General features: G+C 38.2%; 1 protein-coding gene and 1 non-coding gene across 3 annotated transcripts in view; one reads left to right on the forward strand and one right to left on the reverse strand.

The window, feature by feature from the left end:
- The first annotated feature begins 547 nt into the window (after window positions 1-547).
- CD2AP (CD2 associated protein) overlaps window positions 548-21,785 on the forward strand; it is a 114,214-nt gene continuing 92,976 nt past the window's right edge. The window contains exon 1 of one of the 2 annotated variants that reach the window (XM_068557955.1): window positions 548-911. In XM_068557955.1, coding sequence (XP_068414056.1) covers window positions 908-911 — 4 coding nt within the window. In that variant the 5' untranslated portion in view covers window positions 548-907. The remainder of the gene's footprint in view (window positions 912-21,785) is intronic. The other variant, XM_068557956.1, reaches the window with a different exon arrangement.
- Window positions 11,810-11,882, reverse strand: TRNAG-UCC (transfer RNA glycine (anticodon UCC)). Its single transcript has one exon. It is a non-coding gene; the product is annotated as a tRNA-Gly (tRNA).

Raw genomic sequence — 21,785 nt, forward strand, 5'->3', positions numbered from 1 at the left:
GTGCCTAAGATTTTTTTCCGACTAAGAAATGCTTCTGATTCATGCGGAACTTTGCAAGGTAAACCGCGGGTTCTGCTTGCAGCTGGACCTCTAAAGTTCGAAAGCAAGCGGTTTTTCTCTCTACTTCTGTCCTCTTGCATCTCTCTCGCGCGGCGTCTTTTCTTTTAGGTCCCCCAAAGCCTGCTGCAGCAACACTGCAAAGTGGGGCAACCCAAGCTCAATTTGCCTATCAGCAAAAACTCTTTGTATCCATCTGAAGCGACAAACCACACAACACGCCTGTCCCAGCAGCTTCGAACTTCAGGGCGGAGGACTGGTCGCAGCTGTGCTGCACGGCTCCCCCATCCGCTCCGCGCACCTGGACGCGGGCGCCGAGCGACCCCTGGCCATGACGTCACCGCACCTGGCAGCCGCCGGGGGGCAGGCGGTGAGCCGGAACGCGGCGGGGGCGGGGCAGGGAGGACCGGGGATTCTCGCGAGATTTTCCTGCTCCCGGCCCAGCTCCCGGCACCTTCCCGGCCTCTGTCCTGGTCTCCACCTCAGTCTTTGGCGTCGCGTTAGAGGACTGCAGGCGCCGAGGGAGCGGCGGGGGGGGCGGGCTCCGGGGCTGGGCTGGCGCTCCGGGTTGGAGCCGGCGGCCACGACGAACCGGCAGGTCCCACCCCGTGGCGGGAGCGACCGGGGGTGGGGAAGCCGCCGGCTGGGCGGGCGGGGGAGGGCGCTCCAGCCGGCGCGGACGGGACTGGCCGGGGAACGCCGCGGGCGGATGGAGGCGCCTTCTTGCCCCGCCTGAGCTCAGCCGGGCTAGAGCCGACCGGAGGGCCCGCCTCCTGCCGCCGGAGCGGCCGCGCGAGCAGCCGGAGGAGGAGCGGCGGGCGCCGGGCTGCTCCCCGCGGGAGCCCCCAGCATGGGTAAGGGACTCGAGGACGCTCCCGATTCGGGGAGGCGGGTTCCCCTTCTCGATCTCGGCGGGGAGGGGGCGGGGGTCGGTCCCTGCGCGGCCACACGGCTCGCTCCCCGCCGCCCCTCCTCGCCCTGCCTTCCACCTTGCTCTTCTGGCGGAGAGGTGCTCCATCTCGTGCTTTCCTCTCTGCCTCTTTTCCTGGTCCCGGGAAAGGTGAGGGCATGAGGGGGGGGGGCGCCCGATCACCTCGCCCCGCGCCTAGCTCCGCTCAGCCCCGAACCTCCCTTCTTCCTTAGCCCCTTCTTTCCTCCCCGATCCTGGTGGGATGGGGGAGGGTGATCGAAAAACTTGACAAACTAGCACTTTCAACTTCTTTATCTTCTGCGAACCTTTGTATAGATTGGCCTTTTAAAGCATTTTGTAGTTTGTTCGTTAGAAAAGGCAATTTTTTTTTTCCCTGCTGAAACTTCCAAGGGGTGCCTCAAGGGCAGGGAAGCTTGAGTATTTACCCCGGTTCTACCTGGGCAAGTGTGTTGGCACTTAAATATTAAATCTCTTCCTGAGAACTGGATTGGCGTTTGGTAGGATTTCTGCGTTGAATCCTTTGAGAAGCAGTTTCCTGTTTGGAGTTAGACTTCCTCGCTAGAAGGGGAGAAAAGTACAAGGCCTTATATGTTATTTACTATGTGCTTTAAAGTTTTTGTTTGGAGCTCTGGCTCCAAAGAAAGAATGTGTTGCAGCCTCGTTTGAAAGGGAGTTTTGTTGAGTGTAACAATTTTTTTGATAACAAAGTTCGGTGTGGGCTAGGCACTATCTCCCTGAATCCTTTAAAAATGAAAAGCAGTTTAAAAGAGAACTTTTTTTTTTTTTTTTAAATCAAATGTGTGCCCCCGTAAGGCATATGCATGCTCTGTAAGAGTAATCCCAGTGTTGGTTTTGTAGAGCAATCAGAAGGACGCTATCACTTCTTGCAGTTGAGGAAAGAGTTGGTACTGCTTCATCTCAACAGACTATTAACTGAAATTAATAATTCATGAAACTAACAAATGATTTAGGAGCAGGACAAATACAGAGTACTGCTGATGTGGCACCTACTGCCCACACATTGTTTTGTGGGAAATGCCTTAAAGATCGCGTTTATAGACAGTCGCCTAGCTCTTCTGTGTTTTCTTAGACTTTCTACTTCTGTGCTCTCCTGTCTCCCTTTTGCTTTCAGGTTAACTTTTGTACACATAGTGCTCTTAAACTTAGAAACAGTGAAACCTTTGCTATTTGGAACTTTCCAATTAATTTCTTTCTAATTTATTAGTTGAGCTTACTGGGTAATTGAGTTGAGCTTACTGGGTAATTGTCCTCTAAGCTTCAAATTATAAAACGACTTTGAGTGAAAATCATACTAAAATTAAATATGGTATTCTTTTCTGTTTTAAGTAGGATGCAGAATATAATTAAATCTTTTGATGACCCAGGGTCATCATTTGTGACCATCAGTTAACTGTGGTGCCGTGAGGATCTGTTGGATTGTATATAGGACTGTAGATCAGATTTCTTTGCATTTTGAAGTTATTAAGTAAGCATTTTTCTGCTTCTCTATTGGATGTGCTTGTCACTGTGATCAGTGTCCCCCTTCACCTTCCCACTGGTCATTTTTCTACGCCATTTTTTCCTCCGGAAATCAAATTTGTAATTCTGCCTAAGGGTAAAAATGAGTTGACCCTTATTTAGTTGTGAGATCCTCTTTTGAGAAAAGTGAGTATCAATACATGGACATTGGAGTATTTATTTTGATGGTTCGGAGGCCTTTTCTCAGTGACTTTGCTGTGTTCTAGTTAGGTGAGTTGCCGGATTATCTCGGTAAAGTGTGATGTTTGTACACTCTCAACTTGACTACCCAGAAATGTGTTTTAAAGGTTGATTACTTGGGTGCATTTGCAATTAATTTTTGTGAGGTATTTGTCAGATATTGTCATATGAATGTGTACTTTAAATTTACTGGTCATGTATTCATAATAAAATTATCAAAATCATTTAAAGGGAGTTTTTTCTTTAATATTAATCTAACATACTTGGTTTTGCTGTCAGAAGTCTTTATTTCCTATGACTTAAGACGATAGCTTAAAATATTTACATGGTATTTTATCTAGTTCATCACGAAATGAAAAATCTTTAATTTCTTCGTTTCGAAATAACTTGGATACCTACTAAGTGATGGTTCTTAACATTTAGGTGGTACAGCTAGAGAGTTAAGAGCGTGCTTGGGCTCTGAACTGGGACAGTTTAAGGTCAGATCCTGGCTCTTCTACCTACTAGCTGTTGTGACTGAGCTTCAGTTTCTTAATCTATAAATGGGATAAAACTATCAACCTTATAGGTTGTTAGGAGGATTGAATGAGTTAATACTTGTAAAGTGCTTAGAACAGTGCCAATGTTGGTTGCTATTATTTTCATTTTCAAATGAATTTCCCTAAATCTTGCACCAACTTGAAAAAACAATTCTCAATGTTTGACCTTTGTTAGAAGCATGATATTGTCTTTGAGGGACCAGCGGGATGAGGTGATTTTGTACCAATGCAGAAACAGGAAGATAACTTTCAAAATTTGGTATACTGTGAGAAAGTTCATTATTGGTAGTGAGTTTAGTAGTTTAGGAAAAACTAAGTGGGATGAGTGTTAGTAGAGACTTATTTGAATTTTATCTTAAACTAAAGCACTGTTTTTAGTTTCTGCATTTATTCAATGTGGAAGAATGCTTATCATAAGGAAATTTGAGGCCTTCCGTGTGGAAGAATTGGGGAGAGCTTGAAAAAGATGGAAAGGCAATACTTATATTTCTTATTCCAAAAGTACAGATCTACATTTTGGAGTGGAATAAGACAGAAAGCAAATGGCACGAAGTGTTACTATATATAAATTTTTATTTCTGAAAAAGTAAGCAGATTTTAAGGATTGAATTTCTCTTAATTTTAGATAAGGTTATGAACTTTTTAGTTTAAATTATTTTTTACCACCTCACATATAATAAGTCAACACGTTTAAATTATGAGGCAGTTACTGGGCAGAAATATATACTTGGTTTAGATATAATATGTGTACTTCTGTAATACAGTGATTTATTTCTTTTCTTTGATTCACTCTTTGGATAAAATTGTGATTCATACAAATAAGTAGTGGCAACTGGAAATTGCCTCCTGGCAGCTTACCTTTCAATTTCAGGATTTACTTCAATTAAACTAATCCTGAGCATGAAAGAGGAATATTAGGAAATTTTTGTTTCACAGTTGGATTGGACTTCCCTGGTGGTGCAGTGGTTAAGAATCCATCTGCCAATGCAGGGGACACGGGTTTGAGCCCTGGTCCAGGAAGATCCCACATGCCGCGGAGCAACTAAGCCCGTGTGCCACAACTACTGAGCCTGCGCTCTGGAGCCTGTGCGCCACAACTACTGAGCCTGCGTGCCACGACTACCGAAGCCCGCGAGCCTAGAGTCCGTGTCTTCACAACAAGAGAAGACACCGCAATGAGAAGCCCCCGCTCACTGCAACTAGAGAAAGTCCATGCACAGCAACGAAGACCCAACGCAGCCAAAAAATAAATTAATTTAAAAAAGAAACAAAGTTGGATCACTAGCAAATCTAATACTCAGTTGTATTCCTTAATTAGTAAGCACTTGTGATCAGATTTTTCTAAGTGTTTCAAATTTTGAATAGTTATAATTCCATAAAATCACATTTAGGGTGAAAATTCACATTCTTAATATTTTATATTTTCCTATAGAAATTAGCCTGAAGTTTGCCATACATCTCTCTTAAATGAGGGGTTAGCAAAGTAAAATGATGTCTTATTCACTTAATAAGATGATCTAAATTTTAAGGCATTTAAGATAAGAAAGTTAAAAAAAGCATGAAGTGCTTTTCATTCCATATTGAATGAATATTCGGTTCATTCCATATTGCCAATTGAAAATACCTTCAAATTTTTATTTATAAGTCATCCAGTCTGTCATTTTTTTCCCTCCTCTCCTGTGTCATGGAATATTCTCCTCTATTAAGTGTATTTTAAGTATGATACCGTTTTCTAATGTATTTAAAAAGTGGTGTCATGTCAAGAGGTTGAAGATAGGCAAAGAAAGGTGTAATGATTCTTGATTTGTATGAGAATAGGACAGCTGCAGAAGCAGTTCCTAGGTAAACTGGTGCAAGTTGTGAAAGATCTGAGAGTTTTCAGAGTTTGTGTTCAGAAAAGAAAGAGGGAATAAAACCTAATATGATGTGATTGAAATTTAGGTAAATTGGTAATCATCATGATGGATCTGTGACTTGGTAGAATTTGATATCCAGCTACTAGGCAGGTTTACCTCAAGCAGGATTAGTTCTTTCTAGATGGAGAGGCCAGAACACTGGCCTGGGAAATCTGGATGGAGGTACTATAGTTAGCCTCTCAGCATGAGGGTTAAGAGTAGCAAAAGACAGTGTGCAGACAGGTGGAGTTGGCCAGGTTGGTGTGGGAGTGGGATGGTGGTGGGTAGCAGGTACTAGGTAGAGGTTCAGGCTGGCATCTTGGAAAAGGGAGGAAATGGGTTTTAGCAGTAGGCCTTGAAGACCTAGGAACCGGGAAGCAGAACCAGACAGGGTCCAGATTTCTTATGAGAGATACAAGGTAGCTATTTGTTCCCAGGAACAAAAGTGAGCTTGGTTATTGGGATTGTTTAGGATGTGGCAAGCAGTAATATTGACAAGATACTGAGCTCCTAAGCTGTAGATCTTATATATTTTCTGCTTGGCACTGCATCGGTAGCTGGATCTATATGTGTGTTACAAGTGGTCCTGGGTAACTGGAGTGAAAGGAGATTCTCTGCCTCAATGCTTGAGGATATTTCTTGCTTACAGTCTAGCGCTCCCTCTGTTTATTTGGTCTCAGGGATTTGATACATCTGCTCTTTGCAGCTATTTCTTTTTCACCTGTTCTTCTTTCACACCCAAGGCAAAGCAGATTACAAAGTTTCAGCATACCCTTCTGTTTCAGAAACATTCGCACCATCCTTAACAGTGTTATATAGTCATAACTGCCAATATAATAATAAATGGGCAAGTAAGGCATAAGAAACTTGAAAGTACTACTAATTGTTGATCCCTGAACAATTTCACTGAAGTGGTGTTAGGCTAGTTATTAGGCTGGTTATTAGAGAGAGCTTTCTTAGTTGTTTTTTTGTTCGTTCGTTTTTTGTAGAGTATACCTGCCCTTTTCAGTCCTCCCTCATACTCCCCCCACACCATACTACCCACAGCTTTTAGATTTATGTTAGATAGATGTTCAGACTAGTTGTTCCCTGCCTCCCTGCCTCCCTGCCTCCTTGCATCTTCGTTGCTGCTCGCTTTGTTTTGGTGCACAGGCTTCTCATTGCGGTGGCTTCTCTTGTTGCGGAGCACGGGCTCTAGAGTACACGGGCTTCAGTAGCTGTGGTGCATGGGTGCACGGGCTTAAGTTGCTCTGTGGCATGTGGGATCTTCCTGGACCAGGGCTCGAACCCCTGTCCCCTGCATTGGCAGGTGGATTCTTAACCACTGCGCCTCCAGGGAAGTCCCTGTGCTGTACTTTCACTTTTCAGTTCTAACCTTGGTTTTAGCCCAAGTGAGTTACCAAGTGAGTTAGGTATTTTCTTTCTGGGCTCCTAAATGTTTCCTCCTTTGGACTAAATTTGACTTTACCTCTTTTTTGTTTTTTGGTTTTTGTTTGATAGTTTCTGAAGACCTCAGTTGCCTGGATGTTCTATCCTCATACTTACTCTTTTCTTTCAACTGAAAGTGTATTTATTGGTCGTTTGTACTTAAAGGAGCTTTTATTCTAATAAGAAACTCTGCTTTTCAAAAATTCATTATTCTAAATTGATATCTAGCCTAAAATGTTGATCTAGTGTCACATATGGCCATGTTATGGACTCTTTCTTTCCTAGAACCTCTTTATACCACATCATTCCTTTCAGTGCCTCCAGTAGACTTGCATTTTTAATCTTTAAAATTTTGTATACTTTATTCAACTTTCCATCATGATCACATACTGTTTCTCCACTAATTTGCAAACCAGAGATGACTAACATGGGATCCTGAATTCCCATATCTATTTTAGTGCCACATAGCTCAGGTTCTTTTTTAATTTTATTTATTTTTGGCTGCGTTGGGTCTTCGTTCCTGCGCGTGGGCTTTCTCTAGTTACGGCGAGCAGGGGCTACTCTTTGTTGCTGTGCGCGGGCTTCTCATTGAGGTGGCTTCTCTTGTTACAGAGCACAGGCTCTAGGTGCATGGGCTTCAGTAGTTGTGGCGTGTAGGCTCAGTAGTTGTGGCGCATGGGCTTAGTTGCTCTGCGGCATGTGGGATCTTCCTGGACCAGGGCTCAAACCCGTGTCCCCTGCATTGGCAGGTGTATTATTAACCACTGCGCCATCAGGGAAGGTCCCTCAGGTTCTTTTTAATGATTCAGTGTCCAGGTAATTCTCAGAGGGTGACTGTGTGGCATCTAATCACTAGGAGTTTCTAGGAGAAAAATACTTCAAGTATGGTAACAATAACAGTTACCACCAACATTAAGAGAAAGGTTCTCTCTATTAAGAGAAAGGTCACATTGTCAAGGAAAGGAGCTTCGGATGAGAGATTAATCAAGAAGTATTTGCCTTAATGTGAGGAATGTGATTAATGCCATGCTAGGTGCTAGGAGAATTAGGACAAATATTAGTTTTGGTGCCTCAGGTAGTTTACAACAGTGTTGGGGGTTGGGCATATTATTAGAATCATCTGGATTTTTAAAAATTTCACACAGGAGATTCTGATGTAAATGCTCCCATGTCTCCTTACCTACAGTTGTTGATGAGTGTCATCGGAGTGTTGGGATGGCTAAGAGTGTTGTGATAGGAATAAGAATTAACATGATAGGAATAAAACTTAACATGTGAGTCATTAGAAATCCAAATAAGAAAGGGACCATAGTACATTAAGAAAATATATTCCAGTGTCAGAAATGTTAAAATGTAATAAGAGAAGTATAAGGAAGATCAGGATATAGATTCCTGCGTTGGAAGGCAAATAGGATGTGTTCATCTCTAAGTCTGACCAATGACATAGTGAGTACTTGGCAGTAGCCAAGATATTTTTTTCTCTACTCCTGGTACTGTCTTTAGAGTAAAGCACACCTTCGTTTGAACTGGTATCTTCAAGATCCTTTTACCTGAAATATTAAAAGTGTCCTAACCTTCTTAGTGTCTATCAGTGCCCCAGTACTGAGGAGGCCAGAACTTTACCTAACATCTAGACTGACTTTATTAACTATAAGAGTACCATTCCTAGAGTATATGTATTTATCATGATTATCCTAATAATCAAGTACCAAATTGTTTGTTTTGGATTATAAGTATAGAAGTTCATATATTTGTAAAATTGAGACCATACAGTCTTGGCTAAAGTAGCGTGTAATGTTTTTAGGAAACATATTTAAAGTTGGTCTTTCAAATGTATATTCTTCTGCATGTTTTTTTATTCTAATTCTTTGTTACACTTTAATTAGTTAGAAATGTGTTTTACTATCAAAGTTTTTTATTAGACTTTAATTAAAACTCCTGCTCTGCTGCAGCAGAATGTACCCTGTTGAGTATTTTGCCTTGCTCTTTTGGGGTGTGTGTATGTGGGTGCATATGTACATGTGTGTGCAAGCTATTTAAGATGAAGACTCTATTTTTACTTACTTACTAATTAGACCATTCTTATCAAACACATTTTATGAAGCAGTTAAAAAAATTACCTTAGTACAGCAGAAACTAACACAACTTTGTAAATCAACTATACTCCAATAAAAATTTTAAAAATTACCTTAAATGATGAAAATAAATCTGTTGAGAGTTCAGAATTTTCAGAATGAATGTCAAATGGAAACGTAAAGGCTATACTTTAAATTTCAAGATAACCTCTTTCCCACAAAAATTTCCTAAATTTCTTGTATTCTTTGTATTCTATACAACCCAACTGAACTTATGATTAAATCTCAGTTTAAAGCCTAAATAAAAATTCCTTTGTTATTCTTTTTTTTCCTGTGTAATAACCTTACTTGCCCTGAGCTTATGGATGCCACAGACCCCATCACTTATTTTATTCTATTAAAAGAATTTAACACTCTTCGTAACTAGCAGAAAATTGGGAGCTTGCTGTGTGTCCACTAAGTCTGTGATTCAGTAATGTTTTAATTTGGAGTAATTCGGGTGGATGAGGTCTAACTTTCTTTTTACAAGTACAGTTGACCATTGGATAACACAGGTTTAAACTTCGCAGGTCCACTTATATGTGGATTTTTTTCAGTAGTAAATACCATAGTACTATAGGATCTGTGGTTGGTTGAATTTGTGAATGCAGAACCGCCCGTCCGAACGGCCGACTGTAAATTATATTTGAATTTTCAACTGTGAGGAGGGTTGGCGCCCCTAACCCCCACGTTGTTCAAGGGTCAACTGTGAACTCTTTAACCCTTTCTGTATGACTCATTGAGACTCTTAAGTCCCTTTAGTAGAGAATCAGTAATCTGGGATATTAAACATCTTGCCAGGTGGATCTGCAGATTGACTACTCTGTGTATGTTACACTGATGTTACATACTTCTAATAAATAAAGGGGAAATTACTTATTTTGCATATGAGACAGATCTTTATGATTCTCCAGTTTATCCTGTTAAATAAATTTAAGCATAAAGACTTAATTTGCTCCAGAAAGTTTGTTTAAAATAACTTGAACAATGTTGTTGAACTGTAAAATTATACGATATTAAATGGGTATCATGAAGCAAGTATACATATGGTCTTTGAGGCATACTAAATTGATAAATTACATATATAATTAAAATTTTTCTATAGCCATGTTGAAAAATACAGCAAAGGTGAAATTAATTTTAATATTATGGGTATGTTGTTTTAAAGAAAATACATTATTTCAACATGTTCAGCATAAAAACTTATTAATTAGTATACATTTTTTTCTGTTTTTGGAATCTGGTGTGTATTTTACATATATAAAAAACATCTTAGTTTGGACTAGCCATAATTCACATGCTCTGTAGTCACCTGTGGCTGGTGGTTACCAGCTGGGAAATGCAATTTTAGAATGTAAATATTAAGGGTTTTTGTGAATCTGACGAGAGTATATATGAAAATATTTTTAAAGTATTACGCAGTTAAAATTGTTATGTAAGGAATTGAACTATTTTAGGGTTTTTTAATGGTAAATAAACCATTTTTGGCTTTATCTGATTAGTTTTGTATTATATATTTAATTAGCGATAATTTACTGTAATTAAATAACAAGTATATTTTCTCATGGAAAAAAATGCTCAGTTTAATAGATTGCACGTAATAAGCTTGAAGTTTAGTTCTTCTTCTAAATAAACTGTGATTTTTTGGCAGTCGGCCTGTTGGTGTATTGGAGAATTTGAAACTTTTGAATGACATTTGGTTTGACATTTGAATGACTTGAGTGTATAATTTGGCCTTAGTAATAAGAGACCTGTTCTTTCAGTTTATAATGCTTAACTTCAGAGATAAGTAAGATTTAAGTGTGATATTTCACAAAGACATGAATGCTGTTGGTAAGAGCTCAAAAGAAAAACACAGACATAATTATTGGGGAATAAGTTTTCAGAAATGACATGGGAAAAATATTTCAGAAACCTGTCAGTTTTAAACATGTAAAATTTTGCATGGACCTGTGTGATGACATTGTTCTGGGTGAAGTGTCTATATCTTTTGTTGGATTTTCAGTGAGGTCTGTAATCAGAAAAAAGTTCTGAAGGACTGTTAAATAGCTATTATGTGATTTTTTTTTACCCCCCTACGTTCTAACGTTTCTAGTTTTTTAATCATATTCCACACTAATTGTTTTTTCCATAATAATAATAATTATAATTCTATCTTGTCAGTAAATACTTTGGTTTAAATTTGACAATGTTTCTTGAGACGTTTGTATCTATCAGCACAGACAGAAGCACTCAATAAGAAGGTGGGCAAGATCCTTGCACTCCTGTTGCTTAATCGTTAGTGGGGAGATTGTAGTATATTATGACAGGTGTTAATATTTAGTGAATATTTATTAGGTACTTCTGTTTAAGGCACAGTTTTAGGCACTTTATAAGCATCGTCTCATTTAATTCTCACAACAAATCTATATACATTTTTGTGTACTGCTATTTTTCTCATTTTACAGATTAGGAAGCAAGCGCAGAAGTAGAAAGTAGTAAATACTGAATCCAGGTACTCTTAATCACGATAAAATGTAGAATGAATTCCTAACTGTTCCTCTGAGAGATGTCCTTTGGGTTATGGAAAATAGGTATTTCTGATCCTCCTTAACCTGCCCTGCTGTTTTTTTGGTTGTATCCAGGTCCTAGAACAAGTGCCTTTTAGTAGCAGCCACTCCAATATTTACTGAAAGAATTTTTTTTTTTTTTTTTGGCTGCGTTGGGTCTTCATTGCCGTGCACAGGCTTTCTCTAGTTGCGGCGAGCGGGGGCTACTCTTCATTGCGGTGCGTGGGCTTCTCATTGCAGTGGCTTCTCTTGTTGCGGAGCATGGGTGCCAGGCACGCGGGCTTTAGTAGTTGCAGCACGTGGGCTCAGTAGTTGTGGCTCGCAGGCTTCAGAGTGCAGGCTCAGTAGTTGTGGCACACGGGCTTAGTTGCTCTGCGGCATGTGGGATCTTCCCAGACCAGGGCTCGAACCCGTGTCCCCTGCATTGGCAGACGGATTCTTAACCACTGCGCCACCAGGGAAGTCCTGAATGAATGTTGAGTATGATTATACTTGTGCCTAAATAAGAGGTTGTTTTTTGAATATTTATTTATTTATTTGGGTGCACCAGGTCTTAGTTGCAGCATGTAGGATCTAGTTCCCTGACCAGGGATCGAACCTGGGCCCCCTGCATTGGAAGTGCAGAGTCTTAACCACTGGACCACCAGGGAAGTCCCTAAATAAGAGTTTAAAATTTTAGCCAGTGTAATATCTTTCATTTCAATGCTCCAAATAGCTGTTGAGTACATACTATATGTCAGGCATTGTGATGGGGTTTGGGAATACAAAGATGAGTAAAACATAATCCCCTGCTCTCAATCCTGGCCAGATAGTGTTGTGGGATCATTTGCATTTAACACTTCTTTGACTCTAAGAATTTAAATTATTGTTTTTTGTATGCATGCATTTATTTTTGGTGAATGCTTAGAAACATAAGACGCTTAGAGATTTTGGTGGATGCTTAGAGAAATTCAAATAATTACTTCAGATTTTTTCTTGATTCTGATTATTCTTATAGGTTCTTGCAGTTGTCTGTATAACTTCATTATGTTTTTAAAGTCTGCTTAGAAAGTGAGTAAAATTGTCTTTTATAGCAACTTCCCACTTTTCGGTAAGCTTAAAATTTCTTTTTAGCTGATATTTTGCGAATTATTATCATTTAGGAAATGCTTCCAATGCTAGACATTTTATTGAACATTTAATCCCACAAGAGCATTCTGGGTTAAAATATCATTGTTCCCATTCTTCAGATTCAGAAATTAAAGTTAAAGAGATTGTTACTCACCCAAGGTCAGACAGGATATGGAGAAGGCAGAATCAAACTTGCATTGATCAAAGCATTTCCTCTTAATTATTTTTTAAAACATTTTGGGAAAGGAGAAAAATGTTGAGCTAGACAGAGCAAGTAACATAAATTGAAATGATTATGTCCTGGTGTGGTTTAAAAATGAACCTTAAATATTTATTACCTGAAAATTGTGAGTTGGTGTTACACATTGTTCATTTATTTGGGTAACTATTTTCTCTTAAAAGACAACAAATTTTAACTGTGTGTTACACATTGGTCTTTTACTCATTTATCTAGTAGGGTATCATAGGATTTTTTTCTTTTTTTTTTTTTGGTGGGTTCTATAAAACTTCATGACAAATATTCATTGGTATTTAAAAAAAATCTGGCTTGAAATGTGATTAAAACTAATTTCTAGTGTTTTTTTAGAGTTAATAGTGGATTAAAAATCTGAGGAATATTTAATTGAGTTTTCCAACTTATTTGCTTTTTAGATAGATTTTGTATATTTGTTGTTTTTAGGATTTATTATTTTGGGAGGAGACATTAATCACATGTATATGGTAATTTCTTTGTTTTGGGCTAATTCTTAATCAGTTTTTTGTGAGATTAAAATCCTTTTTCATTTTTGAACTTTGCTTAAGGTATTTTTGTGGATATCTGTCACCTATTGATCTGATTTAGTAATGTTTAAAGGAATGTAATACTGTGTAAAAACTTCCTCATACCACATTTGCTTTTCTTCTCTTGAATATGTGGTAAGAGTATATGGTACTTTGCAAACTTTCACACTCTATTTGAAACACAGAAAGGAGGGGTGGGTTTTCTATGTGATATCTTAAGAATGACTGGATTTACTTATCTCTGCTGAAAAACATAAGAAATTTTATGCTTATCAGTTCTGTGTTTAACAAGCTTGAGGAAGTAAATGACAAATTATAATATTATACATATAGTTAAAAGAACTTTAGGGATGATACTGTGCTTGTAATTAGCGTTTTGACTAATAGCCCTGGGTAACTGTAGGGGACCTAAATAATGAAATGTCATTGGTTAATGGCATTAAGCAATGCTCATCAGTTTTTCATTTCTCCATTTATGGTAAAGATAGTCATGGAAATAAATTTCTGGTAAAAATTTTTGGTTTATGGTAAAAAAAAAATTTAATCCTGAAAATAAAAACTAAAAATATTAAAAAAAAATTTTTTTAAATGAGAAATAAGAGGTGGAAGCATTAAAGTGTTTTTTATCATATAACTACTTCTTTGGCAATAAAGCTTATATTGGAGTATATTTTTGTTAATTTTTGTATAACTTTCTATATTTTGACCTTTGCTATAATAAACAACGGTTAATTCTCAGTGGTCTAATGTAACCAGTGCTATAATAGAAATAAGGTTAATTTGACACACCCAATTAGATGCCATTGTGCTATTTATCTGTATTGTATTGACCCAAACCAAAGTAAAGATTCCCTTAGTGACTGCTCATACAACTCAAACCTATTTGGAATTTGTGTAAATTGTTTACATTATTTTTTCATTAGGTGATATTTCATTATCCAAAAAAATATGTGTTTATGAGGGCAGAACAGTCAAAACTTTTATAGTACTGCCATTAATATTTTTGTGCATAATCTTTTTAAAAAATTCTGAATTTTAAGATTTTTAAGCCTGGTTTTCAGACATTTTTATTTTTAAAAAGATCACTATTTGTAAATTAAGTGTTGAACCATAATTCAAAAAGAGTCACGTACCACAGTGTTTGTTGCAGCACTATTTACAATAGCCAACACATGGAAGCAACCTAAGTGTCTATCGACAGATGAATGGATAAAGAAGATGTGGCACATATATGCAATGGAATATTACTCAGCCATAAAAAGAAACGAAATTGAGTTATTTGTAGTGAGGTGGATGGACCTAGAGTCTGTCATACAGAATGAAGTAAGTCAGAAAGAGAAAAACAAATACCTTATGCTAACACGTATATATGGAATAAGAAAAAAAAAAGGTTCTGATGAACCTAGGGGCAGGACAGGAATAAAGACGCAGACATAGAGAATGGACTTGAGGACCCGGGGAGGGGGAAGGGTAAGCTGGGACAAAGTGAGAGAGTAGCATTGACATGTATACGCTACCAAATGTAAAATAGACAGCTAGTGGGAAGCAGCCGCATAGCACAGGGAGATCAGCTCGGTGCTTTGTGACCACCTACGGGGGTGGGAGGGAGACGCAAGAGGGAGGAGATGTGGGGATATATGTATACGTATAGCTGATTCACTTTGTTATAAAGCAGAAACTAACGCACCATTGTAAAGCAATTATATTCCAATAAAGCTGTTAAAGAAAAACTTGTGTTTGAAAAAAAATACTCCACCGGCACTACCCCCCCCTTCCTTCTTCATCCCTTCCTGCAGCCAAGTTGTTAAGTAAAAATGTTGTTTTTTGTGTTTTGTTTTGTTTTAAAGTGAGGGTTAACTTCTTAGAGTGGCTTCGAGTGGCTTAGGGTACTTTTTAAATACTTCACTTTCTTTTACTTGTTTTTCATTCTAGGTTTTCATATTTTTCTCTTCGGTTCTAACAGATACTCTTAATTCTTTGTCTTGTTTGCTACACATGTTTTGTCCCCAGTTTTCAACTTGTTTGCTTTAGTCTAGAAGTTTCTTTTTCTCCATAATTTTGATATTCACTTCCCTTTCCGTCCCTCCCTCCCGTCCACTTCCTTCCTTTTGTTTGAAAGTGTGTGTGCGCGTGTGCGCGTGTGTATTGTGTTCTTTTTTATTCTATTAGAATTTGTGGGATGAAAATCTGTATGTAGCACGTTCCCCTGTTAACACAGCTTTTCAACACTGGCAGTTTTGTGTTGACAGTTTGGGCCAGAAATTACTTGTTGTTGAGGGGCTGTCTGTCCTGTGTTTTCATCGGTGCTAAGGCAGCATCCCTGGCCTCTCTACCCAGTAGATGCCAGTAGAATTCCCTGAGTTGTAACAACCAAAAATGTCTCCAGACAGTCCAGAGTGTCCCCTATGGGGCAGAATTATCTTGGTTGAGAACCATTACCCTAATATAAATTAGTTCTGAACTTACATGTTCTAAATCTAGTCATCCTGAGAGAAACTGAATTGCTATTTTAGCCTCAAAGCTTATGTTTCCTAGGGCAAAAGCTCGAGGTTTAAGACCGCATGCTATATAGGCTTTTTACTGGGACGAGAGGGATCGGGTTCACACAGACTCACACACAAAGGCTACTTTCTTATTGAATGCTTACTTTAGAATCTGTGGATCATGTGGTTTTTCGTATTACATCTATTTATATGATAAATTAGATTTTCCAAGATTAGATCTATGCCATGATAGACCTTGCTTGGTTGTGGTAGCTAATTATCTAACTATGCCCTTGAATTGTTTGTTGACCTTTTCCTTAGCACCTTATCTACTTGAGAGTACATTTCTGGGTGCAGTCTTTGGTCTTGATAACATTCAAATTGTTTCAAATACTGATTATTTTAAAATAGTGAAGGTTTGTGGGCTTGTTTTGTGTTCTATAGTAGTTTTGAAAGAATTAACCTTTAAAACAAACTATTTTTGGTAACTTTTTTGAGGTCATTTTTTTTTTAGACCACTTTCTGATTTTATCCCTGGATTATTGATCTGTTGATTTTTAAAAAAATCTCTTGAGTAATTAGTTTTTCTTTAAAATAGAAATTTATCCATTTCATTGAGATTTTTAGGCTTGGAACTTTATAGTCTCTCCAGGAACCAGCCTAGTTCCATAAGTTCTCACATGCCTCTGGGCTGCTGAGTCTGACCCAACTCTGCAACATCTCTTTTTAGAATGTTGAATTGGCAGATCTCTTTGTGTATTCTGTAATCTCTTGTGGCTCCAGTTGATTTTTCATTGCTCATCCTGATGAGGCTTCTTTGAAGTATTAAATCTTTTGAGACACTTTGGAAATGGATTGCTGGATGAGTTAACCATGCAAGTGCTAGTGCCGTTTGAGATGACTTAGTAGAACTGATCAGTTAAATATATGTAATTTCAGTCTTTGGTATCAGGATGGTTATTCATATATTGGCAAAAATAGCCCCAAATATCTAGGATGAATTTATTTTGAAGTTTACTGACTTCAGAAGGATCTGGTTTATTTAGCTCTAATAAATGAGATGTTAGTGTTTTCTAATATAGTTTGATTATCTGAGAAAAATTAAGAATAGAATGCTACTCTAACATGTATATAAAATTAGCTCTTACAACAAACTGATTTTTAATGAATAAGTTAATTTTACTGGAAAAAACATGGACTGCGTTGAAAGTTGGACTTCCGAATAAAGGTTTTGTTAAAGTAAAGTGGACAAAATATATGAAAGTTAACTCAGTATAATTCTGCAAGGTGAACAAAATAAAGAGTAATTTAATGTTATTTAAGGAGGAATTCATTGTACTGAACTGACATTTACTGCTGGAACATATTTTTTGCCAAAACCTTTATAACTTACTCTAATATTTTGAGGAACATTTTGTATAATTTATGTAGTATAGTGTATATTGTATATATGCACATTGTATGTGAAGATATAAAATACACTGAAGTACTTAACAATTCTTACATCTGAATATAGACATTATAATTAAATTGATGGCTAGGGGCAGATAGCACTTTTAAGTTGAGCAAATAGTCAGGAACTTGAAAAACAGTGCATTTGTAAGTCAGGATTTCTTGTTCCGTATGACTTGTTTTATGGAATCTGTGGTTTCTAAGATAATAAGGTGATCTTGGAAAATTGGTGTTAACTTTTTTGTATTGAGTTTGGTTTGGTAACAGAATTATAGAATTCTATCAGAGAGTAGGGCGGATGGGATTTATGACTTTTTAATGATTCCTTTATGGTTGAAACATATCCCCACATGGCTCTAACTGGCTCTACAACTAGGTGAAATGTTTTGGTGTATATTGTGGGACAAAACATCAGATACCCTCCTGTATCACCTTGGAATGAAACCCTCACTGGGAAAGAGTGACATTACAATAAGGAACACAGTTTTGCATATTTGGGGTTCTGCCACAGTAACGTTCTGTATATACAGTCCACTATGGGATACTAACGTTAGTGACATCTTTCTGATTATGAAACTGTTCATCTTAGGAAGTTTAGAAAATACAGGGAGGATAAAGAATGACAAAAATGGCCCATAAACTTCTACAGAGTGAATAGTTATTTTGATGTGTTTTAGGTCTTAAAAAATAAATGTATTTTACAGATTTGGTTCATGCTTCACATATACAGTTGACTCTTGAACAGTGCAGGGGTTAGGGGCGCCGACCCCTTGCAAAGTTGAAAATCTGCATATAACTTTTGACTCCCGCCAAACTTTACTAATAGCCTGCTGTTGACTGGGAGCTCTACAAATAACATAAACAGTTTATTTTCACATATTTTGTATGTTACATGTACTACCTACTGCATTTTTATAATAAAGTAAGCTAGGGAAAAGACAATGTTATTAAGAAAATCATAAAGAAGAGAAAATACATTTATTAGTACTGTACTGTATTTATTGATATAAATTTATGTCATCGGCTTACAAGATGAATTGTCTATCAGTAGCTACATCAATATTGTCTCATACGATACAAAACACCGTAGATGTTATATGTATTACTAACACTAGACATCAAAAATGAAAAGATAATGTGAAAAATGAATTCGTATTTATTTATAGGTATAATGATTCATACATTGATAACAAAGAAGCAGCAATATTAATGCTTTACGGTAGCCTAGTATAATTGATATGGTTGCTTCATGGTAGCCTAGCCCTTACACTAGTGAATAAACTGTTATAAAATTATGGCATACAATATTGCAGTCATATTCACAATACAGTATGTAAACATTGTTACATTAAAAAAAAAAACACCTGTGATGATAGGCTAATATACAGTTTCTCCAATTATGAGAGAGATAGGTATACTGTATGGTAATGTAATTCTTTGAAAGCCAAGATATAAAACAGTAAGAAAACTAAGACATTAACTTTATAGTAAATATCACCCATGCCTATGTAAGGGCTGGCTATCTACTTCAATACAAGTCTTGCACACTGTGTTCTACTTGATGAATGCTTAGGTGATGGTGATGATGATGACACAGAAACGTCTCATAACATTTCTTGCTGTACAGTTATGAGATTTTTCACGTGAAGACACACACAACAGGTAAGTTTATTAATTGTAAGGCATGATGATTATTTACTGTTCCTTAAGTGGAAGTGGATAATCATAAAGGTCTTTATCCTTCTTTTCACGTTGGGTAGGCTGTGAGGAGGTGGAGGAAGAAGAGCAGTTGGTCTTGCTGTCTTGGGTGGCAGAGACGGAAGAGTTGGAAGGGGATGCAGGAGAGGCAGGAATGCTTGGTATAACATTATGGAAATATAATTTTTGTGTGACTTTTTTTGCTTTTTCATTTTTCTAAAAATGTTTCTGTAGGTACCAATCCTTCTTCCACAGTTTGCTTTAGTTTCAGTGCCTGTATCATAGAAGGATCCATCTTGTAAAAGAAGTCAAAAGCATTCTTGAATAACCAGAACCCTTCTGCCAGATTATCAATAAACAAATTTGTCAGTTTGCTTTCTGGCACTGCTGTTTTTATGTCGTCTTTCTCATTGTTTCGTTTGGAAGCATTCATCTCCTTCAAGTCGTCTTCTGTTAATTCCTCTGGTGTGGTGTCTGTTAGCTCTTGAATTTCTCCAAGATCCATACCTTGAAACCCTTCACCCTCCACCTTTTTTTGCTATATCTATACTCTTCCATGATTTCCTTGACTGGATCTGTTGTAAATGCTGTGAAGTCATGTACAACAACTGGACACAGTTTTCTCCAGTGGGAATTTATTGTTTCGGGCTTGATGGCTTTCACGGCTTTTCTTTTTTTTTTTTTTTAAATAACAACAATGGCATCTTCATTGGTGCCATTACAGACTTTCATGATCTCTTTATGGAGGTCCTCTTCGATAGATATTGACAGTCTTTTCTGTAGAGTACTATGTGCGATGAGCCTTAAAGGTCCTTTGACCCCCTGATCTAGAGGCTGAATTGGAGCCATTGTGTTCAGGGGCAAGTAGGTAACTCCGATGCCTTCGTTGTTGAACTCATGGGGTTCTGGGTGGCCAGGGGGCATTGTCCAATATCAAAAGAACTTTAAAAAGTAGTCCTTGCTTGGCACAGGGAGATCAGCTCAGTGCTTTGCCACCACCTGGAGGGGTGGGATAAGGAGGGTGGGAGGGAGACGCATGAGGGGGAGGGGATATGGGGATATACGTATGCATATAGCTGATTCACTTTGTTATACAGCAGAAACTAACACAACACTGTAAAGCAATTATACTCCAATAAAGATGTTAAAAAAAAAAGTAGTCCTTTACTGGCAAGATTTCTTGCTTGCTTGCTTGCTTTCCTGCTTTCTCGCTTTCTCCCTCCCTCGCTCCCTTCCTTTCTTTCCTCTTTGTTGCTTCCCGCTGGCTTTCTCTAGTTGCGGTGAGCAGGGGCTACTCTCATTGCGGTGCGCAGGCTTCTCATTGCGGTGGCTTCTCTTGTTGCGGAGCATGGGCTCTAGGCACGCGGGCTTCAGTAGTTGTGGCTCGCGGGCTCTAGAGTGCAGGCTCAGTAGTTGTGGTGCACGGGCTTAGTTGCTCCGCGGCATGTGGGATCTTCCCGGACTAGGGCTCGAACCCATGTCCTCTGCATTGGCTGGTGGATTCTTAACCACTGCGCCGCCAGGGAAGCCCCCAGTCCTTTTTCTGGATTGCATTCTTATCCAGGCCTTCTTGTTTTATAACCAAAAGATTGGCAGCTTGTGTTTAATCTTTTTCCTCAAGGCTCGGGAGTTAGCAGCTTTATAGATGAGAGCAATCCTGACCATAAACCTGACTGCATTTGCACAAGACAGTAGTGTTAGCCTGTCCCTTCCTGCCTTAAATCTTGGTGGTCGCTTCTCTCTCTCTTTCTCTTTTTTTCACTAATAAATGTCCTTTGTGACTTTTTTTCCCCAGAATAGGGCACCTTTGTCTGCGTTAAAAACCTTTTCGGACAGATATCCTTTCTCCTAAATTATTTTCTTAATGGCATTTGGGAACTCTTCTGCTTTCTCTTGGTCAGCAGAAGCTGTTTCTCCTGTTATCTTGGCATTTTTAAAGCCAGACCTCTTTCTAAAATTAACAAACCATCCTTTGTTGGCATTAAATTCTCCAGCTTTCGGTCCTTCACCTTCCTCTTGCTTTAAGTTGTCATGTAATGACTTTGCTTTTTTTCTTGAATCATATTAGAGTCTATAGGTATGCCTTTCTTATAGCAATCCTGAATTAAAACTTGTATTTTCAGTATGAAATAAAAAGCGCATGGTTTTCGCTATGCTGGCACAGCTGCAGTGACAGCTTCACAAATTTCCTTTTTTTCTTTCTTTCTTTCTTTTTTTTAATTTAACAATAATTCTTACCCTGGATTCAATTATCTTGAAATGGCAGTCAACTGCAGCTGCAGACCTGAATCGGTGGTATTGATACCTATCAAGCAATTCAGCCTTTTCTCTGTTTCTTGGGAGCATTTCCAGCATTAACCAGAGGCACTTCGTATGGGTAATATTGCATTGTATGACTGTACCAGTTTTTTTTTTTTTTTAAGTCCGTTTGTCCATTGAAGGGCATTGGGATTTTTCTAGTTTGTGGCAGTTGAGAACAGAGCTGCTGTAAACATTTGTGCATAGGTTTTTATGTCGGCGTAAGTTTTGCTTCTCCAGAGTATGTGTAGCTAGGAGTCATATGGTGAGTGTATGTTTAACTTTATGTGAAACTGCCAAACTCTTTTCCTGAGTGTCTATACCTTTTTTTTTTTTTTTTTACTGTCACCAGCAATATACTAGAGTGTCAGCTGCTTCACATCTTCGTGGTATTTTATCCATTTTAATAGGTGTATAGTAGTATCTCACCGTGTAGAATTGGCAGATTTCTTCTTTAAATGTTTGGTAGAATTTGCCAGGGAAAGCATCTGGGCCTTGGGATTTCTTTTTTTGGAAGATTTTTTAACTACAGACTCAATTTAAAAAATAGTTATTCAGATTATATCAAACTACCAAAACTTTGAGGTTTTCTTCATGTGTATCTTTTTTTTTTTTTTAATATTTATTTACTTGGTTGCACCAGGTCTTAGTTGCAGCACGTGGGCTCCTTAGTTGTGGCATGTGAACTCTTAGTTGCATCATGCACGTGGGATCTAGTTCCCTGACCAGGGA

Source organism: Eschrichtius robustus, chromosome 12 (assembly GCF_028021215.1).
Source record: "Eschrichtius robustus isolate mEscRob2 chromosome 12, mEscRob2.pri, whole genome shotgun sequence".
Classification (NCBI taxonomy): Eukaryota; Metazoa; Chordata; class Mammalia; order Artiodactyla; family Eschrichtiidae; genus Eschrichtius; species Eschrichtius robustus.